The following is a 25,944-nucleotide window of genomic DNA, read 5'->3' on the forward strand; positions in this document are numbered from 1 at the left end:
GGTCTATAACCTAATTGACTAGAATACCCAAAGGTGGATGATGGAGCTCCCAAAACAATGGTTCGATCTGGATGAAATTGAGTTAATTTGTTCCATCCCAATTAGCTATGAAGGATGTGAAGATTAGTTGATTTGGCACTATACAAAGAAATGTGTGTATAGCGTCAAAACTGAATACGAGGTGGCAATGGATCTTTTAAAAAACGATGAACTCTATAAAAAGGGAATGTGTGTGAGTAGTACCTGCCAAACCAGCTGCTATATGTGGAAGCAAATATGGCATTTGTTGGTCCCAAACAAAATGACAATTTTTATTTGGAAGTGTTGTAACAATGCCACAACAGTGAAAAGTAATTTGAAAAAAATGACAAATGAAGGTGTGTAACCTTTGTGCGTTCCGTGAAAGGGAGAATGAGACGGTGGAGCATATCCTATTCTATTGCGAGTTTTGTATCGCTTTCTGGTTATCTTGCGACCTTCAACCAAACTTTGCCAATCTTGAATGTACAAACTTTATTCTTGCTAGAGTCAGTTGAATATCAGAGTGCGCAACGAACAAGATTACAAAATAATAGGAATATTATTACACTAACGAGAATGCCGAAACGGTTACAAAACCCTATAAGAGGCTACATCTTGAATGACTTATTATTCTATAAGCTACAAAACACTATATATACATATATATATATATATATATATATATATATATATATATATATATATATATATATATATATATAGAACTAACCTAATCCTATTAAGCAAGAAAACGAAACCCTAATAAGCAAGAAAATGAAACCCTAATACTTGATGAAATTGAGGTTCTATCATAAAACCAATTGGCAATATAGGGAGTAGCCCAAGACCATATAAGCACATAGCAAATTTTGTCCCTTGCTGATGTGGGACAACTATCAACACGCCCCTGCACGTGTGGTGAATTTTCAAGCCTACACGTGAACAACAACTGGGTGACGTGGAGCGTGTGTGGCCGTGTGGCTTCACACGAGGACAGCCCGTTTTGATACCATGATGAAATTGAGGTTCCACCATAAAACCAATTGGCAAAATGGGGAGTAGCCCAAGACCATATAAGCACATAGCAAACCTTCTCCCTCACTGATGTGGGACAACTCTCAACAATACTAACGGGCTAAGCCCAAATTCAAACAATAAAATAATCCTAAATTCCAACAGAATCATATGTGCCAACGGTTTCGAAAACATGATAGAAGAAGCGAGATTAAAGAAGGAATCGTCTTCAACCTATGGAGGATCTGGAAATGCAGAAATGATGTGAAATATATAAGCACACAAATTAAACCCTCTTTTTATCAATTGTAGTAAAGAATGTAAGTAGGGATCGTTCTAGGCCGGGGATTAGGAGAGATTGCTAAATCACTTGAAAACTGACTCAAAAACGTAAAAACAAAGTTTAAAACACTAAACTAGACTCAAAGAATGCAAAACTAAACTCTAAAACACTAAAACAAACCAAAAGACTCAAAACAGCACATAAACACTCAAAACTGCCTTAAAAACACAATCTGGGCAGTTTTGAACACCAAACACAAATTTGGACGAAAATAGGTTATAACTTGACTCAAGACACTTAAAAACACAAACTAAATTGATTTCTAACTAATCTAGCACTTCAAAATAAAGGGGGAATTGGTTTTGACGAAATTGAAAACAAAACAAAAACTTTGTAAACTAAAATAGATTTTAAAACGAATTTGATTAAAGTGAATGGATGGAAAGCTAGCTAAGGGGTTTTTCTCCACACATGTTACACTTGCATACAAAACGATTTCCAATTGCTTTTCAATAAATTATGAATCCTCAATACCCCAAGTTAATTAGATACGCTTAAATTAACTTTCAGATTTCCCTTAAGTCAATGAATTGGATGGAAAAAGCGCATTACAATCAAATTATTCCTCAAAAGTTCCCTACATGAAAGCGCACAATAGAGATACAATCAAAGATCATTACGTTCAATGAAAATCATAAGTATTGACGAGACACTAGTACTATGAAAGCGCATGAAACTTATGCCAAGAATTTACTTAACGCGATTGTGATCAACAACCTTTACTACTTGCGAATATAAGTTCATAACGATTAGGTAAAACTCCTTTATATCCTAGCATTAGATCTATGCATGAAAATTAAGCGTGCACTCTCAACCAACACACACAAATCAGTTTTAATTCATATAGATAAGCAAATTGAATCCACAACTTATGAAACGCAATTGAAAGTAATCAAATCATATAGCAAGCATAAACATGGTTTCGAATCCCCCCTAGCCAAGGGGGGTTTAGTTCCTCATACGCACAAAGCAAAGATAAATAAATTTAGACATTGAAATCCAAAGAAAGAGAACACCTAGACACTCCAACTTGGACAGTAGGTGCATCCATGAACTTCTCCTTCCTCCTTGCTGCGGCACAAAGATTGGTGACAGGTTTCTGAGGTTATGAATGGTGTAGAATGGATAGAGGATGGTATGGTAGTGGTTAGGATTGATGGGTGGTGCGGCAAAGGGTGTTTAGGGGCAGGACTTATGGAGAATGGTGGTGGAAAGCTGCGGCAGAGAGCAAGGGATGGTTTCTGGCGTGAATTGATGTATATGAGAGGTGGTAATTCGGCCAAGGCTGAAATATGAATATATATAGGCACCTAAAACCCTAGGGTAATCAGATATGGACTTCTAGAATCCAAATCCACAAGGAAAATGGCTTAAACAATCAGAATCCTCAAGGGAAAAGGTTAAAAGGTGCGGCAGGTTTGGATAAGGCAGGATAAGGCTTCTAGAAAGCCTTGCAAGGCAAGGAAATAGGTTCTAGCTAGGGTTATGCATGGCAAGGAGTTTCCTTTCTGAAATTGGTGTGACATCTTTCTAGAACAAGGATTAAGGTGTCCTAAAGTGTTTAGGACTCCTCTTAGTAGCTGAAACATTTGCTCATTAGGAATAGGAAAGCTTGTCTTGATCAATCCTTCTTCTTTTTGGACTCATTTTCCTTCTTTGACTTGGAAAACTTCTTTTGTTGCTGAAACTCAAAGCCAATTAGGTTTAACTTTCCTACTTCAAGTAGGAAACCTTGTTTAATTAGGAATCTTCATTCTTCTAGGAATCCCACTTCAACGAGGAATCCTTCTTCAACTAGGAATCCTTTGTTGACTAGGATTTTATCTTCAATTAGGCACTTTCCTACTTCAACTAGGAAACCTTGTTCAAGTAGGAATCATCATCTTCAAGTCTTCAATTTCGTCCATTCCCTTGGCTCCAAGGATGTGACATCCATTCCAAGCTCCATTTTGCTCCAAAAGGCTCCAAAATGCATCGTTTTGTATACTTTGCCCTTAAAACCTGAAAACACATAAAACTAGCTTAAAAGACTAACTTAACTAAGGAAAAACAACTTAAATGCACAAGAACTAGCTAACTCAGGCACATAAATATGCTCCTATCAAGAAACGATACAGTGTTTAAAGTGATAAGTGTGATGTCGTTCAGGCTATGTAAATATGGAAAACAAGGATTGAAAAGTTTAAGAAAGCAATAGAATTGGAATCGCAGGCCAATAATGGCCTACACACTGCTATGATGCTTGCCAACAAAGAAAAATCATATGTGGATGGCAATGGCTGGAAGAAACCAAGCTTTGGGGTGCTTAAGGTTAATTGTGATGCAGCGTGGGATTCAAAAACTAAGAAAGGAGGAGATGGTTAGGTCGTACGCGTTTTTGCAATCATGTGGCATTTCGCAAGTGGCACGGGAGGCCTGTTTTTCCCTTCTGCAGCCGCGGGGGAGGTTGCTATGGTGATAGCAACTTTATACGCCTGTTTGAAGGAAGGGATCACATGAATTATTGTGGAATTTGATGCTAAGATTGTCATAAGCATGATCACAAGAGAATTACAATTGGAAGCTGCGGATGTTGGTGTCTTGGAGTTCGCATACTCTTCTCATCGTGCCACCAACACTGCGCATGTAGTTGCAGCAGATGTCTTCAAGACAGAAGAAAATGTAGTGTGGGACTGTATCGGTCCTGATTTTCTTTTCAATATTCTGATAGAGGATGTAAACATATCAATTCAACTTTAGTAAGTTCTATCTTCAGAAAAAACCAAATTTAATCAAGGGCAAATCAGTCAAATGCAATCGGATTAAATTAAATATTCTCAAGCTCTCCTAGCACGTTTCTCAACCCAGGTTGCTTTTTCTTTCTTCTCTTCATTTTCACAAACCGTCAATGAGATTAACATAAAAGCAACTTAGTCTTCCATTATCGGCAGATATAGAGTTAAATTGGATTTTGGTTTCCAGATTGAATGGCAGACATATGGTCCCCACGTTTCTCTTTACAGCAGTGTGAAATTGAGGTCAAGCTTCACACCTTGAATCAACTTTGGGTATTTTCTTCCAAAGACTTCCAAAACGGTAAAGTTGAGTTTGTTCAAGTTTGACATGTCGTTGTAATGATGTGAACAAAATTATGGTTAGCTCAATGGATAAAAATTGTCCATGAGTAAAACATTCAGGTTCTATTGGATATAATTTGGTTTAAATTTACATGAAAACTTTGGGAAACCATCGGTGTTGCGTTTTAAGAAAATTTCGGATTTCTATGGCGTTTATTTGTAACTTCGGGTTCAAATTATGAACCTCAAGTTCATAGGTATGTACAAGCAAACGCAAATGTATCACAAAATCCAAAAAATATTTGGCTTATGAATGCTGTTGGGTTGCAGCCTAGCAGGATAAGCCACGGGCAGAAAGCCCAGCCACATGAACTGAGCTGTTTTGGTTTGGGTGCAGGGCAGGCCTATAGTGAAGGGCCGAAAGAAGAAGAAGCTGGTGCCCAGGTCCATGGCGTGGGCTAGGTATTATGCAGGGTGGTTCGAGGCCCACAACTAGATGGGTTGCAGACGGGTTGAGCGCAAGGAAAACAATCAGGGGTCCCAGGCCCAAAACTGGCCTGAACCTGCATGCAAGCTAGGAGAAGCCCGCCAGGGCTTGGTAGGCCGAGCGCGGGAAAATTCCAATGGAACTTTTGTGGTGCAGGGCGGGTGTCGACGAAGCTAAAAAAAACTTGAGTTTGTGCTGGGGTTAGCCCAGCAGCTCGGTTAAAAGCGGCTCCGCTCCAACGGTTCAAATGACTTCAGGCCGTGGCTCGTTGGCTTGGCGACGCGGCTCAAACAGCTTCAAACCGTAGCTCGCGCGGTTAAGGTAGAAAACCCTAAATTTTGATTTTGTGCCTCTTTTCTTTGGTTTCTCAAACTATCATTCAATGCACAATATAATATAATAGAATAACGTGACCACAATTTAAGCGGAATATATAATTCAAAATGCGTAAAAGTTGGGATACATGCATCTTAGTGAATGTTTCATGCAATTAAGGCTAAAAAAATGTTGACAATTTATACCGCTTTTTAGAAGAATTTAGATTGTATGATGAAAATTGTGAATTGGTTTATAGCAGAAAATATCCTTCAAATTCCTTAGGGCAGTGTCAGAAGCGTACTTGATAATGTGTTGTGACCAATTCACTAAAGGGAGAGAAGGAGGTGCATCATCACAGAGACAAAAGCCGGGAACTTATAGATGATATTTCCCCTACGTGAGTACCATTATTTATAGTAAATTGTTAGGAGAGAAAAACTTGCTCTCAAAATAGTACAAAACCTAATAAGAAAGAATTACTAGATTACATAGGAATTCTAAACCATTTTACAAAAAATACATAATTACACAATATTGTGAGAATTGCTAAGGAGACTTTCTCAAAGAATGAGACTCTCTATAGATTCTCTGCCATCTCATATTTTTGGCACTATATTTTTTAAAGTTGACATAAAAATTAATGTTAAACTGTGAAATAATAAAGAATTCACGAAGAATCTCAGTTTGAGCTTCCGGCAGAACAAGTCATTGTATCATAAAAGGAGTTGCGCTGAGAGTCTTCAGCATCGTTGAATACGGCAGATCTTCAATTCAACAGTCTACCGACTCTTACGTACTATATATGGTTGGCATTTAATAAAATTTACTTTCCGCACCTAGTTGGTTGGGAAGTTATAATGAATGAAAACTATTAATCCTTGTGCGGGGAGATCCCACCGTCCTCTAACAAATAATAATTTAATTTACTAGCATTATCGTTCGTAAAAAAAAGTAAGATATAATTTTTTTGGTTTAAAATTTAAAACGTTTCTTAGATATTTTATATCTTATGTACATAGTAAAAAAAACAAAAAGGGTTCTTGGCTAAAATCTGTAATAAGATTAGAATTTTTTTTTTGAGGAAAAAAAAAGAGGAGAAAAACATATTACCAAGTATTAGATGTGAATTTTTTTATTTTTTTGTTTAAACCTAAAAGGGTTTTTCTTTTTTCTTTTTTTAAGTCGAGCAATAATGTTAGTAAATTAGAAATCAGATTAGCCATTAACGGGGCTCAAACTCACGCTGTCAATACCTTCCACCACCTAGAAGGGTTATTGGCTATTTAGATTTTACATGACAACCAAGCAGTGCTATAATAAATTGGTTCTCTGTATATTTAAGGGCTCGTTGAGGTAGATAACGTAGAGAAGCAACAAGAATATGTGGTAGAGGGTAGATTAGAAACAAGATGTGGTACAGCCTCACAGGTAGACAATTACAATTATCAACGACAAAGGTACGAAGCCCAACCAAAGCTGAAAGGCATGGTAGGGGTAGATTGAGAAAATTACGTGTTACATGTAGATAAATAACATGCTTAATTAGGAGACGCATTCCATAAAAGAAAGAAAAAAAATTAAAAGACCTACATCACATGTATATGATCCCTGAGGGAAAAACTGAAGAAAACACAACAAAAAATGATGAGTGAGGTGAAAAGGGAAGAAGATTGCAATACATTTAATCAAGACAAATTTGGTATTGTTTTTTTTTTTTTTTTTTTTTAAACTAAAACTACCTCACGTTATAGTTAAGCAATACAAAAGTGTTTGGTAAAAATAAAATATCTTGTTTATTTTAAAAGTTATGGACTCTAGACAATAGTTTTTAAAGCAGCATGCAAATTGCTTTTGAAAGCTACTTTAATAAAAAGTAGAGTTGAGCATTTAATAAATATTTTTAATTCTTATAATACCTGCATTAGTTCTTAAAAATAACATTCTTTTTCATTCTATACACATTTATTCATTGGACAAAAGTGACCGCCGTCACCTACTATTACAGACGTTAACCTTACACTGCCACTTCCATTACAACCACAATCTTCACCTTGCCACCACCACCACAACTACATCATCCACTGTCATCGCTAACACAACCACAACTGCCACCACAACTGCCGCCATCGCCACTACCATTACCACTGCCACCACAACCACCACCACCTCTACCACCATTCTTACATTTGTACCCTAACCACCTCACCCTTTCAGTCTTGATGAAATTGTACCTACAAAACAAATAACACCTTTGATCAAAGACCAAAACGTCACGCGCTAAGGGTTTGGCCAATGGATCTCTGCTGCCTAAGTTCAGTAACTCTGAAAAGAGTGAGTGTTTAGGGTTTGTATGCATAGCAAAAACTTACCAAAGTTTGGTGGAGATGAGGTATTTATAAGGAGGTGGCGGGCCTAAATGTAGGATTCTACCTTACTCGTGGCGACTTCCCATTGGCCAAAGTTATGTTATCCGTAAGATGAATGAAGAAATAATATCCCTAGATATTAGTTAGGAGATAATATCTTAGGATGATGATGGAGGTATCCCTGATTGTTTGTGATGAGGGTTCATTACTTGTTTGAGTTGATCATAAATTAGGAATGTATTAAATATATGATTGGGTAATTAATCCTATTTTTAATACCTTTGACTTTTCCATGCCACGAGCATAGGAGCTTAAGTAGTCGTAGTCCGCTACTTGAACTTCCAAGGATGTTGAGGCAGCGCGTGGGAGTATTTGTGTGCCCTGCCCATTTACTGAGAGCAATTTTGTCTTCTTCGGGATAAAGTCCATGTGTCGTCTCCATTATTTTTTGGATTATTTTTTGCTCCACAATTACCACCACTGTTGTGGTCGCCACCACTCCTTACCATATCCATTTTGATCATTATATTCAATTATATCACTTAAACGTTAAAATTTGTCAAACGCTTTTACATTGCTTTTCATAGTCACAACACTTTTAAAAATATAGTTTATCATACGTTTAATTGCTTTATTTTATAACTGATTATTCTTAAAGCACAACAAAAATTAGTTTTTTTTTACAAGCACATCAATCCCAAACTGAAAAGAAATTTGAAAAATGACACACCCCAACCCGTAATGTCCATTTGGACTCCGAATCGAGCTGTGCTGGCCAACACCTAGAAAGTGACGAAGCCATAAAGTATAGTGATGTGGAAAATGTGAACAAATTTAAACCTAAAAGTGCCTAAAGACAAGAGTGCGCTGTGAGTGGGAATGAACCCATTTCACACTTGATGTCAGAGCATAAGTCAAGTACAGTAGTATGGGTAAGGATCATACCCTCAGAGGTAGCCACCTATACTAAAATTCGCCATGAATCCTCGTCGATACGAACTTTTAGCATCTAAAACCTGGAGGGGCGCAAAATAGAAAACTTGAGTGGGAAAAAACAAAGCTTTTTGAAAACCATTTCTCTTTTCCAAAAATAATAATAACCCCTCACCGTAAAATCCGTATAATTTCCCAGAAAATAATAATACATACGTATATAGAAATCATGCTTGAGTAGTGAAACCCAAGTATATGCCATGTCAAGTATCTCAGTAATGAAATAAGTAAGCCAGGTGAAATAAATCAATATAAAATGATATGGCAGCCGGAGTTTCCTAATGTGACCTGTACGGCTGAACCTATAGCTCATTAAATATGCCTACACACGAGTCGAAACCACCTATTGTGGTCTGTACGACAGGGCTGGGTGTAAATAAGTACGCTCAAGTGCTACGATCACATGAAGGTTGTGTGAATAATCGTGGGTCACCTACGAGTCGGAACCACCTAATGTGGTTTGTACGATAGGGCTGTGCACCAAACTTGGATCCAAGGTGAGTGTGCGGTGTGGGAGGTGAACATCACGTGAAGGACTGTGCCTTGGCCACGGGCGGGAGCACTAACACTGGGGTGCAGGATAATGAGCTCTACATGCCTCTACGTATAACCATAACCAATACAACCACTAACATCATACAGTACTCACTTGAAACTTACCTGGCCTCCGCAATGTCATACAATATTATGCATATACATACCAATGCACATAATTAAATGAAATGCAAGCATGACATGGCATTTAAAAACATAAATCCATTTAAAACAATTTCTGGGAAAATAGAAAACATATATATGTATATATAGAAAACCAAAAGCCCACTCACCTAGAGTCCGAGCTACAACTCCTTAGCATAAACATCGAGGCGTCACAAATGATTGGCGCCTAGAACAATTATCAAAACATGTCTTAGAATTCTTGTCAATAGAACATGTAACTTACATATCCTATTCGGGAAGATCCGTACATCGGATTTCCAATCCGTAAGTTTCTAATATCCTCAAATATTATGTACTACAACATATCAAAGTTTGGTGACGATCCAACGGTCGGAACATCGATTGCTATAATAATTAGGCGGCGGACCTTAATGGAACTACATTCAAATGATAGAAATTCATCAATCGGACTTCACCAATGGAATTAGGGTATTCAAATTTAGCCTAGGAAGGTTAGGGGACGTTTCGGCCCACACGCCGCCGCAGGTGGCAGTTGGTCGCCCCGACTCGCCGGAAAATTCAACTATTTTTAAAAATTCCAAAATTTTACAAGAATGAAGATTTTGATGAGTAGATAAACTTTCATACCTGTGACTAAGGCCAATTTGGCCGAAAAAAGCCTCCATTTCATGAAAGCCCACCGGAAACCCTTAAAATTGGGTAGTTGTTGATTCGCCACCAAAATGAACTTCGATGCCTCCACCAAAGCTTGGACCTTGCTCCTGGGGTTGAGAGGAGTCTTTTGGTGGTGATCATCGATGGTGAAACTCGTTAGAGTCACCGGAAAAAGGTTAAAATCGTCGGATGTCCTTGGGTTTGTGGCTTCGATTTGTGAATTTGGGTAAGAAATTTGGAAATCTAACATTATAGAGACGTAGGGCTCGTCAAGGGTTTTCCATGGACACTAAGATCACCCAAAATGGAATTCGTACAAAGGAGATATGAGCAGGTGAAGTTGCCGGGTCGGGTGGAGAAATCGGGTTTGGCCGGTTCATGCCCACGACTTTAAACGTTAATAACTCCTTCATTATAACTCCAAATTACGTTCTGTTTGCGCCCACGCGTTCATAGCGACGAGTACTACAAGGATATACCAAGAAAACGAGTCTGATGTGAAATGACAAGGCAGTCAACAAGAGTCAACGTCTTTGCCTCGAAGGACATTTTTGTAAATTCAGTTATTAAAATTATAAAAATAATAATTTTTAGGGACATGTCGTTACAATATACCCCCTTAAGAAAATTTAGTCCCTGAAATTTAAAATAACTTGTCATAAATAAGATACTCGAAAACAGGGAGGAACATATTTGTATAAACATAAGAAAGAAATCGAGTTAGAGTGGCTGCATAAAAGAGAATACCATTCCGTCGCGATCGGATTGCAATTATTCTTCTTTCATGCCTCCAAGCTCATACCTTCTTCCTTCCTCAATAACATAGTAATATAATACTCGTATAAACCGTAAGGTTGAAAACACCAAATTATTGTTTTGCTCCTCATGTGTAAATGTGCCTAGATCGTTCGATTTATGCCTCGATCGCGATACCGTACTATCCTAGAGTGCACCAAACCAACTGCTAGAAGTGTTTCGACGTCCATGTTACCACAACAATAAGACCCTGGAGCAAAGCAGTGGAAATATACGTAGAGATAAACACATATTGCGAAAAGCTTCATTCGTGACTAATCACTAGAGTTGTTCTCTAGTATCGGCTTAAAAGCGTGCCATCACTCAAAAGCAAGGTAAAAGAAAGGCATGTTAGAGAGTCAAGCAAAGGTGCACCTCATCTGGAGAAAGAGACGAGTCAAGAATTCACTCTGGCAAGAATGAGCTGTCAATGCATGATTCCGCTTCAGTGGCATCTTTGTCGATCCAATAACTCCAAGACATGATCGCCAACACTATCAAAGCATAATATAAAGGCTCTTCTCGAGATTCACTCATGTACTCAAAGTCGTACACGAAGAAGGTTGATAATCTCTGAATGTCGACTGGGTATTAGCCTTCCAACACATGACTCATTTCATCTTGACATGCAATAGCACAGGCACCGATGACGACTACCTTATAAAGCAGTTTGTCCACTCACTTCGAGGCACTGCATTTGACTGGTACACAGACTTGGAACCAGAGTCAATCAATAGTTAGGAGCAGATTGAGAGAAAGTTCCTCAACTACTTCTTCAGTGCACGTCGCATGGTAAGCATGATGGAGCTCACCAACATAAAGCAATGAAGAATGAGCAAGTAATCGACTATATCAGATGTTGACGTGCATTAAGCCTTGATTGCAAAGGTCGGCTCTCGGAGTTGTCTTCTGTGAGATGTGAATACAAGGAATGCATTGGGGTTTGCAATACATCTTTCAAGGGATCAAACCTTGAACCTTCGAAGAATTGGTCACCCAAGCTCATGACATGGATCTAAGCATTGCAAGACACGATGAAAGGAAGGATACAGTTTGTGACAATACAAAAAAATCTAAAACATTTAAACAACAAAGAAAATTAAACTGATTGGCAAAATGAGGCCTGCCCCAGCCCTTACAGTTCCATAGCATCAACTTCATTAGTCAACATATTCTAGATTGTAGCTTGGTCCCGCTCCTGCTTTAGCCTTACTTCTTATCCTCTTCCTATTGTTGGAAATTTAAATAGTTTGAGTAGACATTTCATTGTCCCACATTGGCCATTCCCAAAAGATTTTATCACTTTATAAGGCTTTGTCCTTTATAGAAAGTGATTGGAGTAATAGGCCTGGAGACTAAAATTGGGCTCACCCTTGGGGCTGGGCTTTGGGGTGCATTAATTAATTGGTAATTAATATATAATTAATTATAAATAATATATAATTAATATATAATTAATTATCAAAAGATGGGCCTTGGGCTCGGGCTCTAATAATTAAATTATTTAATTAATTATTTTTCGGATTTAATTAATTATTTTTTAAAATTCGAATTTGAAGTATGAGAGTTCTTTTTGAACACAGAGCAAAGCACCCCTTGAAGAGAAGTCTCCCAACAGTCACACCCCATTCTCATACCTGTTGCAAATAGGCATCCATCTGCTATATATACATCCATCTACATGGCATTTAGTAGACAGAAAATAATCAACTTCATCTTCTACATTCCTAAACCTTCTTACTGAGAGAACCACACTAAATTCGCCAGAAGTTAAATTTTCCGGTGATGGAATTTTAACTTGATCGTTGAATCTTGGTGAAGCAGACGTCCGTAGAACTACAAGCACAGAGTAAGGACGAAATTTCTGTTTCAAGGACATTGCGGTACGCAAGCCTCGATCTTCAAGTTGTTTTTTTTTATAATTCGTATTCTAGTTTATATTCTGTTAATTCCTATTGCATTTATTATTTATTAGCATATATAAATGATCACAGATTGTTGACATACATCTAACACCTATTACCTCTAATATGCACTTGTTCAATCTCTCCACCTTCAATTTCCATAAATACTTCCTCTCCAGCCTCAAGATCCATAACCTCCTTAACACTCTTCCCACCAATGACCCTAGTATCAGAAACCCCATCAGACATAGGGCACCATTTAGACACAAGATCAACACAAGACACCCAAGTCATATTACCCCTAACAACATTATCATAGCTCCGTTCATCTCTGCGAGCTTAGCCCCTTCCTTTGTTTGCACTTCTACCTCTCCTCACAAGCATGTAGTCAATCCCTCATCTTCTTCAAATTGCTCCTAGGTGTTACCACCATGGGCATGAGCCTCTCTTTCCGCAGAGCTAAACTCATCAACTAAAGTGGGCTGAGGGAACAACAACATAACACCATCTGAGGCTCCTTCTTAGTCTCCTCGCTAACAAGGAAGTCAAATGGACATACCAACAACTTATCCTCAAAGATCCTATCAACTAGCAGACAACCACCATTATCATAATCCGTAGGGCAAGAGTGCCACTGCGCTTTTTTCCACAATAGAAACAAACTTGCCCACATGTTGGGTGATCACTTCAAGAATCTCATCATCCCTATATTGAACCGGCACTCTTGGAATCCTTAACCACACTCTAAGATTGGAGATAAAATCTGTGTCACGAAAATGGACATTCCACCTCTCCATACGAAAGATTTGCCCTCTGACATACCAGGGCCTATTATCCAAGGCAAACTCCAACTCCTTCTCATCAGTAAACTCAATGACATTACCACCTATGCCGAAAATGATCAAGATAAAACGGGTTCTTAACTCTATCCCCCCAGGTTAAACCAAGCTTCCACTTAATAGTCTTAGCATCAAGCTGCTTTCACACAAGTTTGCCCATAAGGACTCTACACTCCATATACTCGACATTAAGGTTGGAGTAAAGGTTGGTAGATACCCTAGTAACCCAATTTTCCAGCGTGAAAGTGTCGTGAGCACCTTCAACCACCACTGGGGGATGACCAAAGAGGGGTTAGCAAAGTATCCCTTAATTTATGTATGTTTATTTCAATTAATGTTTATTATTTTGTTATGTTTATATATAATATATTTGCTTTAAATTTATAAAATTAAACAAGATTAGAAATTCTGATGTCTTTGGACCTTGATTGGTTATATGCAATGTGTGTATTTTTTTTTCTTTCCCTTTTCTGAAATATAGCATCCATTCATATCAGCCTAGCCTATCTGAGGATTAATGAGAAAATACCCTCACAAAAGATTTAATGAGGAAAGGGCTGTTTTTTTTTTCCCTTTTACAACACTATTCTAGTTTTAAGGAAGAAATAATGAGTTCACTTACTAGGTATTGAACACAATATAAATATAATACGTAATCACTATCTATGTTCTATGTGAGTCAAAGTTGAAATTTCTCATGTACGTGTTAAAAATATTGCAATATTAATATGTAGCTCTAACCCACTCAAATATTTTGCATAATCGTCATCCCTTTGCTCCCCTCCTCGGATCCACCGAACACAAGCATCAACCACATCCTGACAAGGCATGGTAATGTGTCTATTTAATATTCCATGCTTCTCCATCACGAAGACAATGCATTTGTAGCTCTTACCTACTCAACAACAGCAGGTAATTCCCAACTTATAAATTCTAAAACTTTGGCTTTAAACATTTTTTTTTTGTTTTTGACAACCAAGAAACTTGAGGTTAGTTAATTAAAATTAACCATTTTTGTTATTATTATTTAAAAAAAAATACTAATTACAATTATGAAAAGTAAAATAATGTAATTAATAATAGCTTAAATTTGATGTATTCGGTAGAGCCATAGATAGTTATATATTACGAAGGTATGGGTACATTCTTTTGACTTGTAACTACTATTTTATCATTCATAACAGTGTTTTCTTGGTCAAATTCATAACAATGTTTTTTTTCTTTTACGAAAAAGAGGAATAAATGGTGACAATCTACGGTTATCCACTCATTCTGGACCGCAAAGGATATGGGGAATTTCACATGCTTGTGGCCACAATTAAACAGATTATGGGAAATTAAATTCATAACAATGTTGGATACTTTCTTTTGACACTTTTTTTACATTGTTTCCAATTGTTTGAAACATATATATATATATATATATGTAACATCCTACATCATCCAGGGGAGTGGATCATGTAAGCCTTATATGTATATTCCCATCTCTACCTAGCACGAGACCTTTTGGGAGCTCACTAGCTTCAGATTCCGTAGGAACTCCGAAGTTAAGTGAGTTCGTATGAGAGAAATCCCAGGATGGGTGATCCACTCGGAAGTTCTCTTGTGAGTTCCCAAAACAAAACCGTGAGGGCGTGGTGAGTGGATCCTGTAAGCCTTATATGTATATTCCCATCTCTACCTAGCACGAGGCATTTTGGGAACTCACTGGCTTCGGATTCTGTAGGAACTTCAAAGTTAAGCGAGTTTGCGCGAGAGCAATCTCAGGATGGGTGACCCATTGGGAAGTTCTCTTGTGAGTTCCCAGAAACAAAACCGTGAGGGCGTGGTGGGGGTCCAAAACGGATAATATCGTGCTACAGAGGAGTTGAGCTCGGGATGTAGTGGGGGTCCGGGTCGGGATGTGACATATATATATATGGGTATAAAATATCGATGATATCGGAAATATCAGTAGTTCAAAAACACGGAAATTTCGATGAAAATATTGGGATATTATCGATATCGATAAAAATTGAATAAAAACCACGGAAATTGTAAGAAAAACTTGGAAATTTTTATTGAAACTTTGCAGGATGTTTATTTAGTCAATTATCTATTAGTTTATCACAAAAAATTGGAAGGAAATGCATTGCATGATAGATATAACTGATTTAAGTTGATTATATAGCGAGCTGGCAAACATTGTGAGTGTAGAAAATATGTAGTAATTAATGAAAGAAGTTTAAACACACCATAATCATTTATATATAATGAATTAGTACAATATTTTACACTTTATACATTGCATGGTAAGATACATGAGTGACTTAGCAAGGTCTAAAATATCGATGATATCGGAAATATCGGTAGTAAAAAAACACGGAAATTTCGATGGAAATATCGGGATATTATGGATATTTTACACCATTACATGTACTTGATATGTTTTAATGTACATTTATTATAGCACATTAGATGTGATAGTTTAAATACCATAATATCTCATGTTTTATTTCTAGAAAAAGCCAAAGGACTTTGATTAATGAGGGTTGATTAAAAAAATGTGATATAGGTAGATAAGAGGTACGAAACCCAACCAACGCTGAAATACATGGTAGAGGTTGATTAAAAAAATCATGTTTAATATGTAGATAAATAACATGCTTAATTTGGAGCAGCATTCCATAAAAGAAAAAACAAATTAGGTGACTTACATAATGTATATGATCTCTGAGGAAACAACTGAAGAAAACACAACAAAAAAAATGATGAGTGAGGTAAAAAACCAAAAAAAATGATGAGTGAGGTAAAACAACAAAAAGATAGGTAGCAAACCAAAAATATAACAAGATTGCAACAAACTCTAATTAAGGGAAAAGAAGAGAAATATTATCATTAATGAAAGATAATGCTAAAATTAAAATAATATTAGTTACTTTACTAATTACTCGAGGGGAATAATTGGTATTAAAATAAAAAATAAAGTAATTAATAATAAGTGATGTTATTCCTACTCCAATGTCTTATCTTCCTACTTACCTTTTAATAAATTTTTTTAATTACAAATTTATCCATTTGCAAAAAGACTGATAAGGACATTAATTATCTTGTTTTGCTTAATTTTTTTTTTAAAAAAGAAAAAAGAAAAAAAAGGTTCGGTGTGGGAGACGATTTGTCTACCTTAAACTCTAACTCATATTTTCATCTCCTTTCATTCAAAGAAAGTAAAAAAAAAAATATCATTGGACTTAGAAGATGACTTTTTCATTGAAACGGTGGAAGATGACCCTTCTACAGAAGAGGTAGAAAATTATGTTTTCATTGAAAATGTAGAAGAATAATTTGTGTGTGGGTCATTTGAATTTGTCCATCATATTTTTGAATTTGTCGTTGGATACCTATGTCATTTCCATTTGAATTTGCAGACCTTAGTGGTTTTCATTTACATATTATTTGTTTATATTTTTTAAGTGACAATTTTATAATTTCATAAGTATGTATATATTAAAGGTTATTTTGAGAATAATAGTGGGTGGGGAAATAGCATATTAAGTTTTTAACTTTTTAAGGTGGGTGGGAATATAACGTGGGTGGGAAAATAAGACAATGGGGTGGGTCTGGTAGCTCTCTTAATAATATGTAGTTGTTGGATCTATTTCAACAATAAGACAACAATGGAGTTATATCAAACTTGTTTTTTTTTTTTTTTTGAATAAACGATATTATCTACACTAAAAGCAATTCCACCCATAAGACTTTGCACTAGCACCTAGCGCATTTATCCACTCAAGTGAACATTAATAGACCCCAGTGAACAGTAATAGGTCAAAGCATCTCCACCCCTAAAAAAATGCACTGGCACCCAACCCATTTAAAATATTTTAAAATATTTTATAAAAGAATAAATAAATAAAATAGTTTTAATTTCGGATAAGATTTTTACTCAATCTCGTCACGCCACGTGTCATTATCCGAACGTACTATTTTGTGAATAGATTTTCGCTAAGATTTGCAACCAATCCTGATGCACCACGTGTCACTATATGTTTACAATAATTTAGCCAAGATTACGATAAGATTTTCAACTAATCCCGACGTGCCATGTGGCATTGTCCAGAACCTCATCCTTTCTCTTTTTCTTTGTCCATATAAACCCTACATCTCTACATCCATCCTCACACCAAACTCAATCCTTCTTTTTAGCTCAGAATCTTTCTTCATCGTTTTCAAATCTTGAGTTTTTTTTACAATGTCTTCTTCAAAGAGAGTGCATAAACAATTTGTGGAGCAACAGAAAAGATTGTTGGCACAACAAGAAGAATTGATCAATCTCGAGGAAGGTGGAGGTGGAGATGAGGCCTTCGCAATGGAGGAGGACTCTGATGATGACCATAAAAGGCAGAGAGCCTCACATTCCCACCATGTCATGGAAGCTGTGGGTCAGATAGCCAAACTCAGACATGCCGCAAACTTCAATAGAAAAGGGAAAAACGAGGTAAAGATTTCTTGGAAGATTATTTTATTTCCAACAGCGTATTCCCTGATCATGGTTTTAGACGTCGTTTTAGAATACAACGAAGTTTGTTCAACAAAATCATGAGTGCTATTTGCAACCATGATCCATATTTTGTGCAAAAAGAGGATGCTTTTCGTGTTCTAGGTCTTCTTCCAGAGCAAAAAATTATGGCTACCTTGCGAATGCTTTCATATGGAGCATTTGCAGATCAAGTGGATGAGATCGCGAGGATGGGAAAAACAATTGTTTTGGAGTCCCTGATGCGGTTTTGCTTTGCAATTGAAGCCCTGTACACCAATGAATACCTCCGGAAACCCACGCCAAGGGACATGCGAAGGCTTCTGAGGAAGGGTAAGATGCGAGGCTTCCCTGGCATGATTGGAAGTATCGACTGCATGCACTGGACTTGGAAAAACTGTCCAAGTGCGTGGCAAAGAGCTTATGATGACAAAAAATGAGCCAAAAGTATAATTTTGGAAGTGGTGGCTTCATTTGATACATGGATTTGGCATGCTTTTTTTGGTGTTCCAGGAACTCAGAATGACCTAAATGTCCTTGCTCAATCTCCAGTGTTCGACAATCTGCTACAAAGACAATCGTCGAAATGCACATATTGGGTTAATGGCACTAAATACGACGGACCATACTACCTTGCAGACGGTATTTACCTAACGTGAGCTACGTTTTTCAAAACAGTGCCACATCCACAGACTGAAAAAGAAAAACACTTCGCAAAATGTCAAGAGGGGTGTAGGAAGGATGTGGACGTTGTTTTGGCATCCTACAAGCTCGTTGGGCGATTGTCATGGCTGCACCTAGAATGTTTGATGTCGAGGCTCTTCGATCCATCATGATGATGTGTATTATTCTCCACAACATGATTGTGGAAGATGAGTATGATTATGATGCCCTCGATGAATATGAGGCAGATCCGATGAACAATTCAAGAACACGTATCTACTGTGCTCATGACCGGACCGAAGATCCCGTGCAACACAAGCCATTGGAATGGGATGGATGTTACAATGAATTGATCGTTCAGAGGTACACTGATGTGTAAGAGCCATATTGGCACGTAACCCGCCATAATGACTTGATTGAGCACCAATGGGGATTGCATGAAGGTGAAGATAATTAAAATGAGGCTTGTGGTTGAAGAATAAAGTGTTTTTTTTTTTTTTTAAGTAATCTTATTTAGTGGGTTTTTTTTTAAGTTTCTATGGTGAGGTTATGTAATTTTATTTGGTGTTTTTTTTTTAAGTTTATTTGGTGAGTTTAATGTAATCTTATTTGGTGAGTTTATGTAATCTTATTTGATGTGTTTAAATAAAGTACAAAAAATAAATTTGAAATTGCATAAAGTTCTAAAAATAAATAAGAAATTACATTAAAAATTACATAAGAAATTAAATAAAGTTCTAAAAATAAATAAGAAATTACATAAAAATTACATAAGAAATTAAATAAAGTACTACAAAGAAATACGAAATTATACAAAGTCTGTGGAGCTAGGATATGTGGTGCTAGGATTTCTGTAGCTAGAACCCCCTCGACTTGTTTCAGCATCTCTTGCACGCCTCCTTCGCATGAGCTCTTTTTTTTTCCGATGTCCAAAAATATTTTGAATTCGGAGACAGTCCTACTAGAGGCTTGTTCATAATGTCACGATCTGCTTGAGCCATCCTTTCTTCTCTAAGCATCTCATTTTCTCGATGAAGTGCTTCTCTAATCATCTCATTCTCTCGATTAACTATTTCTCTTTGTCTCTCAGCCGCTGCATCATAGGCCTTAGTAGCTGCTATTATTGTTGCCATAGCAGCAACTTTTACCTCATCTCTAGCCTTTTCCCGTGCTATGTTCAGTTCACCTTGGCGAGCAAGTTCTTCCATATACTTAGTGTAGTCATTTTTTGAAGAACTACCTTTTTTCTTTGATGCCTTTTTACCTTGAGGCTTGAGGGACTGACGAGTTGGTTAGGTCTCCGGCACTTGTTCAGGTGTCCCTTCCGTATCTTCAAATGTGTTGGCTTCTTGTTAAGCTGTGTCTGCTTCTGGCGAACTGTGTAAACCCATGCCGTGCATGACAACTTCTGGACCGGTTGCCATAATTTTGTATCTAGGGCAATCTTTGACAATTTGCCACCATTCCCATTTGTTGAATGATTTGTTTTTGTTCTTTGCATTGTAGAATGCTTGTGCTTGTAGTGTCTATAAAAATGTGGGATGAGATAGTATTAAAAAATGCGGTTGGAATGCATAAATTACATAAGAAATTACATAAGAAATTAAATAAATTAAAATATTGATGAGGGTGGAATGCATATAAATAAATAAAAATATTGTCATCTGATCCACTAAACTTGTCCCACTACGCAGATTACAGGAAGCATGAGAGATGGTGTTTTTCCAACAAGTAAATGATACGTTGAGTTTTTTCCAACGACCTTGAAGACCTTGACTAGTTCTGGCGTCTTTTCCATGTACATTGCAAAACGCTTTTGTAATTGCTCCACATTTCTTGCTTATCCATCTCATTACCTGTAATTGGGTCATGAGTAATGTGAACCCAACATTCACACAACGTAACATCTTCAATGAGCTTCCACGTAGTCATTTTTTTCTCTCAAAGTGTACAAAATATTGAAATGTAGAAAGTGTAGAGAGTGTAGAAAATATTGAAATGTGATGTAAGAAAGTGGAAGATGAGGGTTAGGTATTTATAGAAAAAAGATTAAAATTTTTTAAATTTTTCTGTATTTTGTAAATAAATTTTAATGTTGTTAATTAATCTGGACCGTTGGATTTGAAAAATATTCCAATCCAATAGCCAACGAGCTGCCACGTGGCCAACGGTCATAATTATGACCGTTGGGCCTTTTTTTTGGGGGGGGGGGGGGGTGGGGGAACGTGGACCAATGATCTGTGATCGAACGATCAAGTTTAAAAGTGAAATTCAATTTCTTTTTACCGTTGGAAATCCAACGGTCTAGAAAAACTAGCCATTGGCAATCCAACGGCAAAGAGAGGGCCACGTCGCCATGATCCGGGTGATGGGTGAGTACGTTGACAGCGGGCCCCGCCGCCTGCATTCCTGTCTCCTACTCGCGCCCACTCGCAAGTGAAAGGCACGCGCTAGCCAAATAGGCCGGTCCCAAGGTTAGTAAAAAATGGATTGGTCTGGAGACTGGCACGGGATGGGTGCCAGGCAAGTTTGTGAGCTGGAGTGGATTGATAGCCTCCCAACCTGGTTTTTTGACTGGGTGCTGGGCTATTAATAATGTGGTTCAAATTCGCCTTTAATGAGAATCGAATCTAAAACTTCTCACTTACAAGTGAAGAAGAATACCACTAGACTGTAGTACTAAGTGGCTTTTATATTTTTCTTTTAAGAAAAAACGCCAGCTTTATTGACAAATAACTCATCGGGAGTACACATCTTGATTGAGTATAACCCTAATACATCTGGAAGTTCTTCAAACAGAACTACTGATCACGGCTATATAAGCTAGAATAGGCGAAGCGATGAGCCACACCACTACAAGTTCGCGGGATATTTGAAATTGTACACCATGAAACCTGGACGCCAACTCCTTAATATCAGAAGGGATACAACCGTGACTTGAAAAATCCATTGTACTACCATTGCAAGCTGCCAAAGATGCATCTATAATTGTGTAAAAAAAAATAAATAAATAAAAAATACATCCATAATAAGCAAAAATTGTGTCACTTAATATTACAGTTCAGTGGTATTCATCTTCACTTGTAAGTGAGAGATCTTAAATTCAATTCTCGCCAAAGACGAATTTAAACCACATTATTATTAGCTCATTGTGAGGCTAAATCCAACCCCTATTGTAGATAAATATCATTTGTTAAAAAATAAAAAATAAAAAATAAAAAATAAAAAAACCGTGGTTTTAAATTGGTACAGAAGTTAGGTACCCAATCCCGATGAAGTAGTGTGATATTAAATTGCTTGTCTATATATCTAATGGTTCGCCCGACCAACATTTTCCAAACTCATCAGCGTTTTCATATAACGTTCTTTAGATCGAGTAGTAGCTCAGCTTCTTGCTAAACGAGTTAAAGAAATAGAGTACGAGACGTAAGAGCCTGCTACCTTATATCATGGGGCGTTGGGTGAAGATTGTGATGATGCCCTGCGGAGAATTCTTGGGGAGAAAATGGAATTTACAGGACCTAGTCATAGCGACTGTCCTTTCATCTATGCACTTTCTTTGTTTATTTGCACCCTTTTATTTCACTTGGGGTGCATTTTGGTTGGCCTTTGCACTCCATATGTTAACGGGTTTAGGAGTGACTCTGTCTTTCCATAGAAATCTTGCACACAAAAGTTTCAGGCTTCCGAAATGGCTCGAGTACTTGTTTGCCTACATTGCAGTTCTATCACTTCAGGTATATTATAAGCGTACAAATATATATATATGTGTGTGTGTGTGTGTGAAAATCTCATTGTGAGCAAGGTTTTGTTACGTTTTTAGCATCGTTCTGTCTTTAAATAGTAGTTTTGTGAGCAATGTTTTAGTTTGGGGTGTTGCACATATATATGTAGGGTAGTCCGATAGAATGGGTGAGCTCACACCGTTACCACCACCAGTATACTGATACTCAGAAAGATGTTCATAGCCCCATTCAAGGTTTTTGGTATAGTCACATTGGGTGGATCATCGATAGCAGTTCCCGGTTTGGAAAGGTAACAGCATACACAACAATAATGGATCTCTCTCTCTCTCTCTTTCTCTCTCTCTCTCTTCCTCCTCCCCCTCTCTCCTTTTTACACACAGACTTCGAATACCGTCCTATGACTAAATAAATGTTGTTGAACTCTTAAATTAATAATGGAAAATTTGCAGTATGGAGGACTAAAGAACGTCCAAGATCTGAAAAAGCAGGCCTTCTATAGGTTTCTTCATCATACGTATGTTATACATGCAGTTGTTCTACCTGGAAGTTTATTATATGCCTTTGGCGGCCTTCCCTTCTTGGTTTGGGGACTGGTGAGATTAATTGCTTCTTCCCATGTTTAACATCTTGTTTTTTTCTCATTAGAGAATGATTTTACATTATTGTCAGAAGGCTTTACCACATATATTTCACTTCTTTTTCTTCTTCTTCTTTGACTAACGAGGGATGGAGAACCTCTACCCACAAGAGATGTACTAGTATATGATCTATTTTGTACCACAGAATACTTGGAGGAGCGATTTTAGTGTGAAACTGCTCCGTATAAGATTAGACTGATTGGATGGGACCAGTTTAACCATGTTCACTCCCCTTATTTATTAGTTGTGCCGCATGAATGATGGGGTACAGCGAGATCATTTTTTTTGAGGGTATAAATCTCACATTGGAAAAAAAAAATGAAAAAAATGAAAAAAATGAAAAGAACTTTGCATGTACTTATAAATAATTTGAACTACTCCCCAAATTACTAAACCTCATCGTCTTCACAGTTGTTATAGATGAAGCTTAAATTGCTTTTGCGATTGCAGGGAGTTAGGATAGTAAGTGTTTTGCACGGAACTTTGCTAGTAAATTCGGCTGGCCACATGTGGGGGAAACAACCATACAACACCGGTGATTTGTCCAGGAATAATTGGTATATATTGTACCTAAATTCCTCGCTTGCTACTATTTATGTATTCTTTCATAAATATGGAAATTAATTACATGTTTATATGTAATTTTAACCGTTTCAGGTGGTTGGCAATGGTTGCACTTGGAGAAGGGTGGCACAACAATCACCATGCCTTTGACTACTCAGCTCGACAAGGTTTGGAATGGTGGCAGATTGACTTAACTTGGTACGTCATCAACATTCTCCAAGCAATTGGATGGGCAACAGATGTGAAAACTCCAACTGAGTCCCAGAAGCAAAGAAAGGTGTTCAATGGTGAAATGGTGGCAACAGATTGAAAGCTAGCTCCAATTAAGGGCTAGTTTGGTATTGTCATGCTTTAAAAAAAAAATAAGGGCTTATGATGGTGTGAGAATAAATGCGTGTAAAATTAAGTTGTTGAGTATTTGGTATTTTTTTTTTGTGAAAGTGCTTTTAACAAAAAAAAAAAAGTGTCTGATTGTTTGATAAACTTTTATATAAATTGTTGTGAATATGTTAAATGACTAAAAATGATATGGTATTTAATGTGATATAATAATATTATAAAAAAGAATAATATATGGGCAATGATTGTAATTTTGAAAAATATGTGGGGTATATTTGCGATTTGAAAATTTCATTAAATGGACACTGATCACTATGCTTTAAAGAAACATCATTTTTTTAGAAGCATGATAGACTCTGTTTCTGTTTTTCTTTGTTTTTTTTACTGTCATTGGCATTAGTTTTTTTTTTGGAGTAATTAGGTTTTCATCCTTATTTTTACTACTCTATTGATTAAAACCTTATTACTTTTCAATTTTTGATCAAGGTCCTTTGTATTAATAATATCATTAATTATTTTAATAATAAAATATTTTTTATTTCTAAATATATTCATTTAATATTAAAAATGTTACAATTAGTATATTTATATTTATGGCTAAATTTTTTATCATATATTTTTATTTTTAGTTTGTACCCATTTTTAATTTGCAACCCTTTTTTAATTTGTACCAATTTTCCTTTCAGTTTTAATTTGTACCCATATATTAATTTCTTTTTTGTGCCCATATTTTTTAAAGTTTTATTTGTATTGTACCCATTTTTATTTTTGCTAAATGTACCCATTTTGAAGAATGTACCCATGTTTTGATACAATAATTTTTTGGTTATTTTTTATGAATGTACCCATGTTTACACACACACACACAATAGTATATTTATATTTTAATATTTTTAATCCCACAAATTATGGTTTTTTATTTAAAATCTCATTACTATAAACAACTATAAATTTTAATTTTTAATTTAAAAAATATAGTAACGTACATAGAAATAAATTATCAATTAATTTCAGGGACTTGGATCAAAAATTGAAAACCAACAAGGTTTCAGTCAAAGACTGTTCATAACTAGGGACCGCATCCAAAGTCTCCCTTTTTTTTTAAAAAAGTAATTTTTTTTGTTTTATCAAACACATTTGATGTTCCAAATTATTTTTAATAAGCTGTTTCAAAAAAAATAAAAAAATAAACCCACAATCCCAATCCAGCCCTAAGTATCAGAAGTTTAGGCCATCTCCAATAGAGATGGCTAAAGGTCCAAAAGCCAAAAAATGACCTGATTTGTCAAAAAATTTATCTTCAATCGATGGCTGAGTTATAGTTCTATAGAGCCCACATGCTATTATTTGGCCAAAAGGACATCATGCTAGCCAAATGTAGCACTCCTCTTAGGCCATCTCCAATGGAGAGGTCTAAAGGCCCAAAAGCCAAAAGATGACTTGATTTGTCAAAAAAACTCATTTCTAATCGATGGTTGGGCTATAATTTTATGGAGTCCACTAGGTCATTATTTAGCCAAAATGTAGCCCCCTTCTTGGCCCTCTATATGGTGCTCAGCTCCTCAATTGCAATGATTCATTTAAATCCAACGACCAGATTTGAAAACATCCAAAACTAGTTAATTAAATTAACAAATAAATTTAAAGTATAAATTAAAACTAATAAATGATTGAAGGGCTATGTTTAGCCCATTCGATTGGAAATGATATATGAGTATGACTTGCACTGATCATTAAAAATATTTTTTTGTAAGGCTATAATTTTGGACGAAGCTATATTTAGCCATTTCAATTAGAGATGACCTTAGCCCATTTTTTCTGGGGCCCAACTTCTCAGTTGCAATAATTAATTCAAACTCAACGGCTAGATTTGAAAGCATCCAACGGTAGTTTAATTAAATTAACCAATAAATTTAAAATGTAAAGTTAAAACTAATAAATTACTGAGGGGGCTACGTTTAGCCCCTTCAGTTAGAGTAATGTTCTAAAAGTCGGAATCGGATCCCA

At 36.5% G+C, this 25,944-nt stretch overlaps 1 protein-coding gene across 1 annotated transcript; it reads left to right on the forward strand.

Annotated features, from left to right (window-relative positions):
* The first annotated feature begins 21,978 nt into the window (after positions 1-21,978).
* LOC126614302 (palmitoyl-monogalactosyldiacylglycerol delta-7 desaturase, chloroplastic-like) lies at positions 21,979-24,122 on the forward strand. Its single transcript, XM_050281888.1, has 5 exons — positions 21,979-22,387; positions 22,545-22,685; positions 22,846-22,989; positions 23,485-23,591; positions 23,692-24,122. The coding sequence occupies exons 1-5, from the start codon at positions 22,100-22,102 to the stop codon at positions 23,906-23,908; spliced, it is 897 nt and encodes a 298-aa protein (XP_050137845.1). The 5' UTR covers positions 21,979-22,099; the 3' UTR covers positions 23,909-24,122.
* Positions 24,123-25,944: the final 1,822 nt, after the last annotated feature.

The sequence above is a fragment of the Malus sylvestris genome, chromosome 3 (genome assembly GCF_916048215.2).
Source record: "Malus sylvestris chromosome 3, drMalSylv7.2, whole genome shotgun sequence".
Classification (NCBI taxonomy): domain Eukaryota; kingdom Viridiplantae; phylum Streptophyta; class Magnoliopsida; order Rosales; family Rosaceae; genus Malus; species Malus sylvestris.

Bases quoted from the DNA above. Each gene is read 5' to 3' on its own strand.
- LOC126614302 (XM_050281888.1), top strand. From the start codon at position 22,100: ATGGGGCGTTGGGTGAAGATTGTGATGATGCCCTGCGGAGAATTCTTG. The intron at 22,686-22,845 runs GTAACAGCATAC...GAAAATTTGCAG, and splicing joins GCAGTTCCCGGTTTGGAAAG to TATGGAGGACTAAAGAACGT. The intron at 23,592-23,691 runs GTATATATTGTA...TAACCGTTTCAG, and splicing joins GATTTGTCCAGGAATAATTG to GTGGTTGGCAATGGTTGCAC.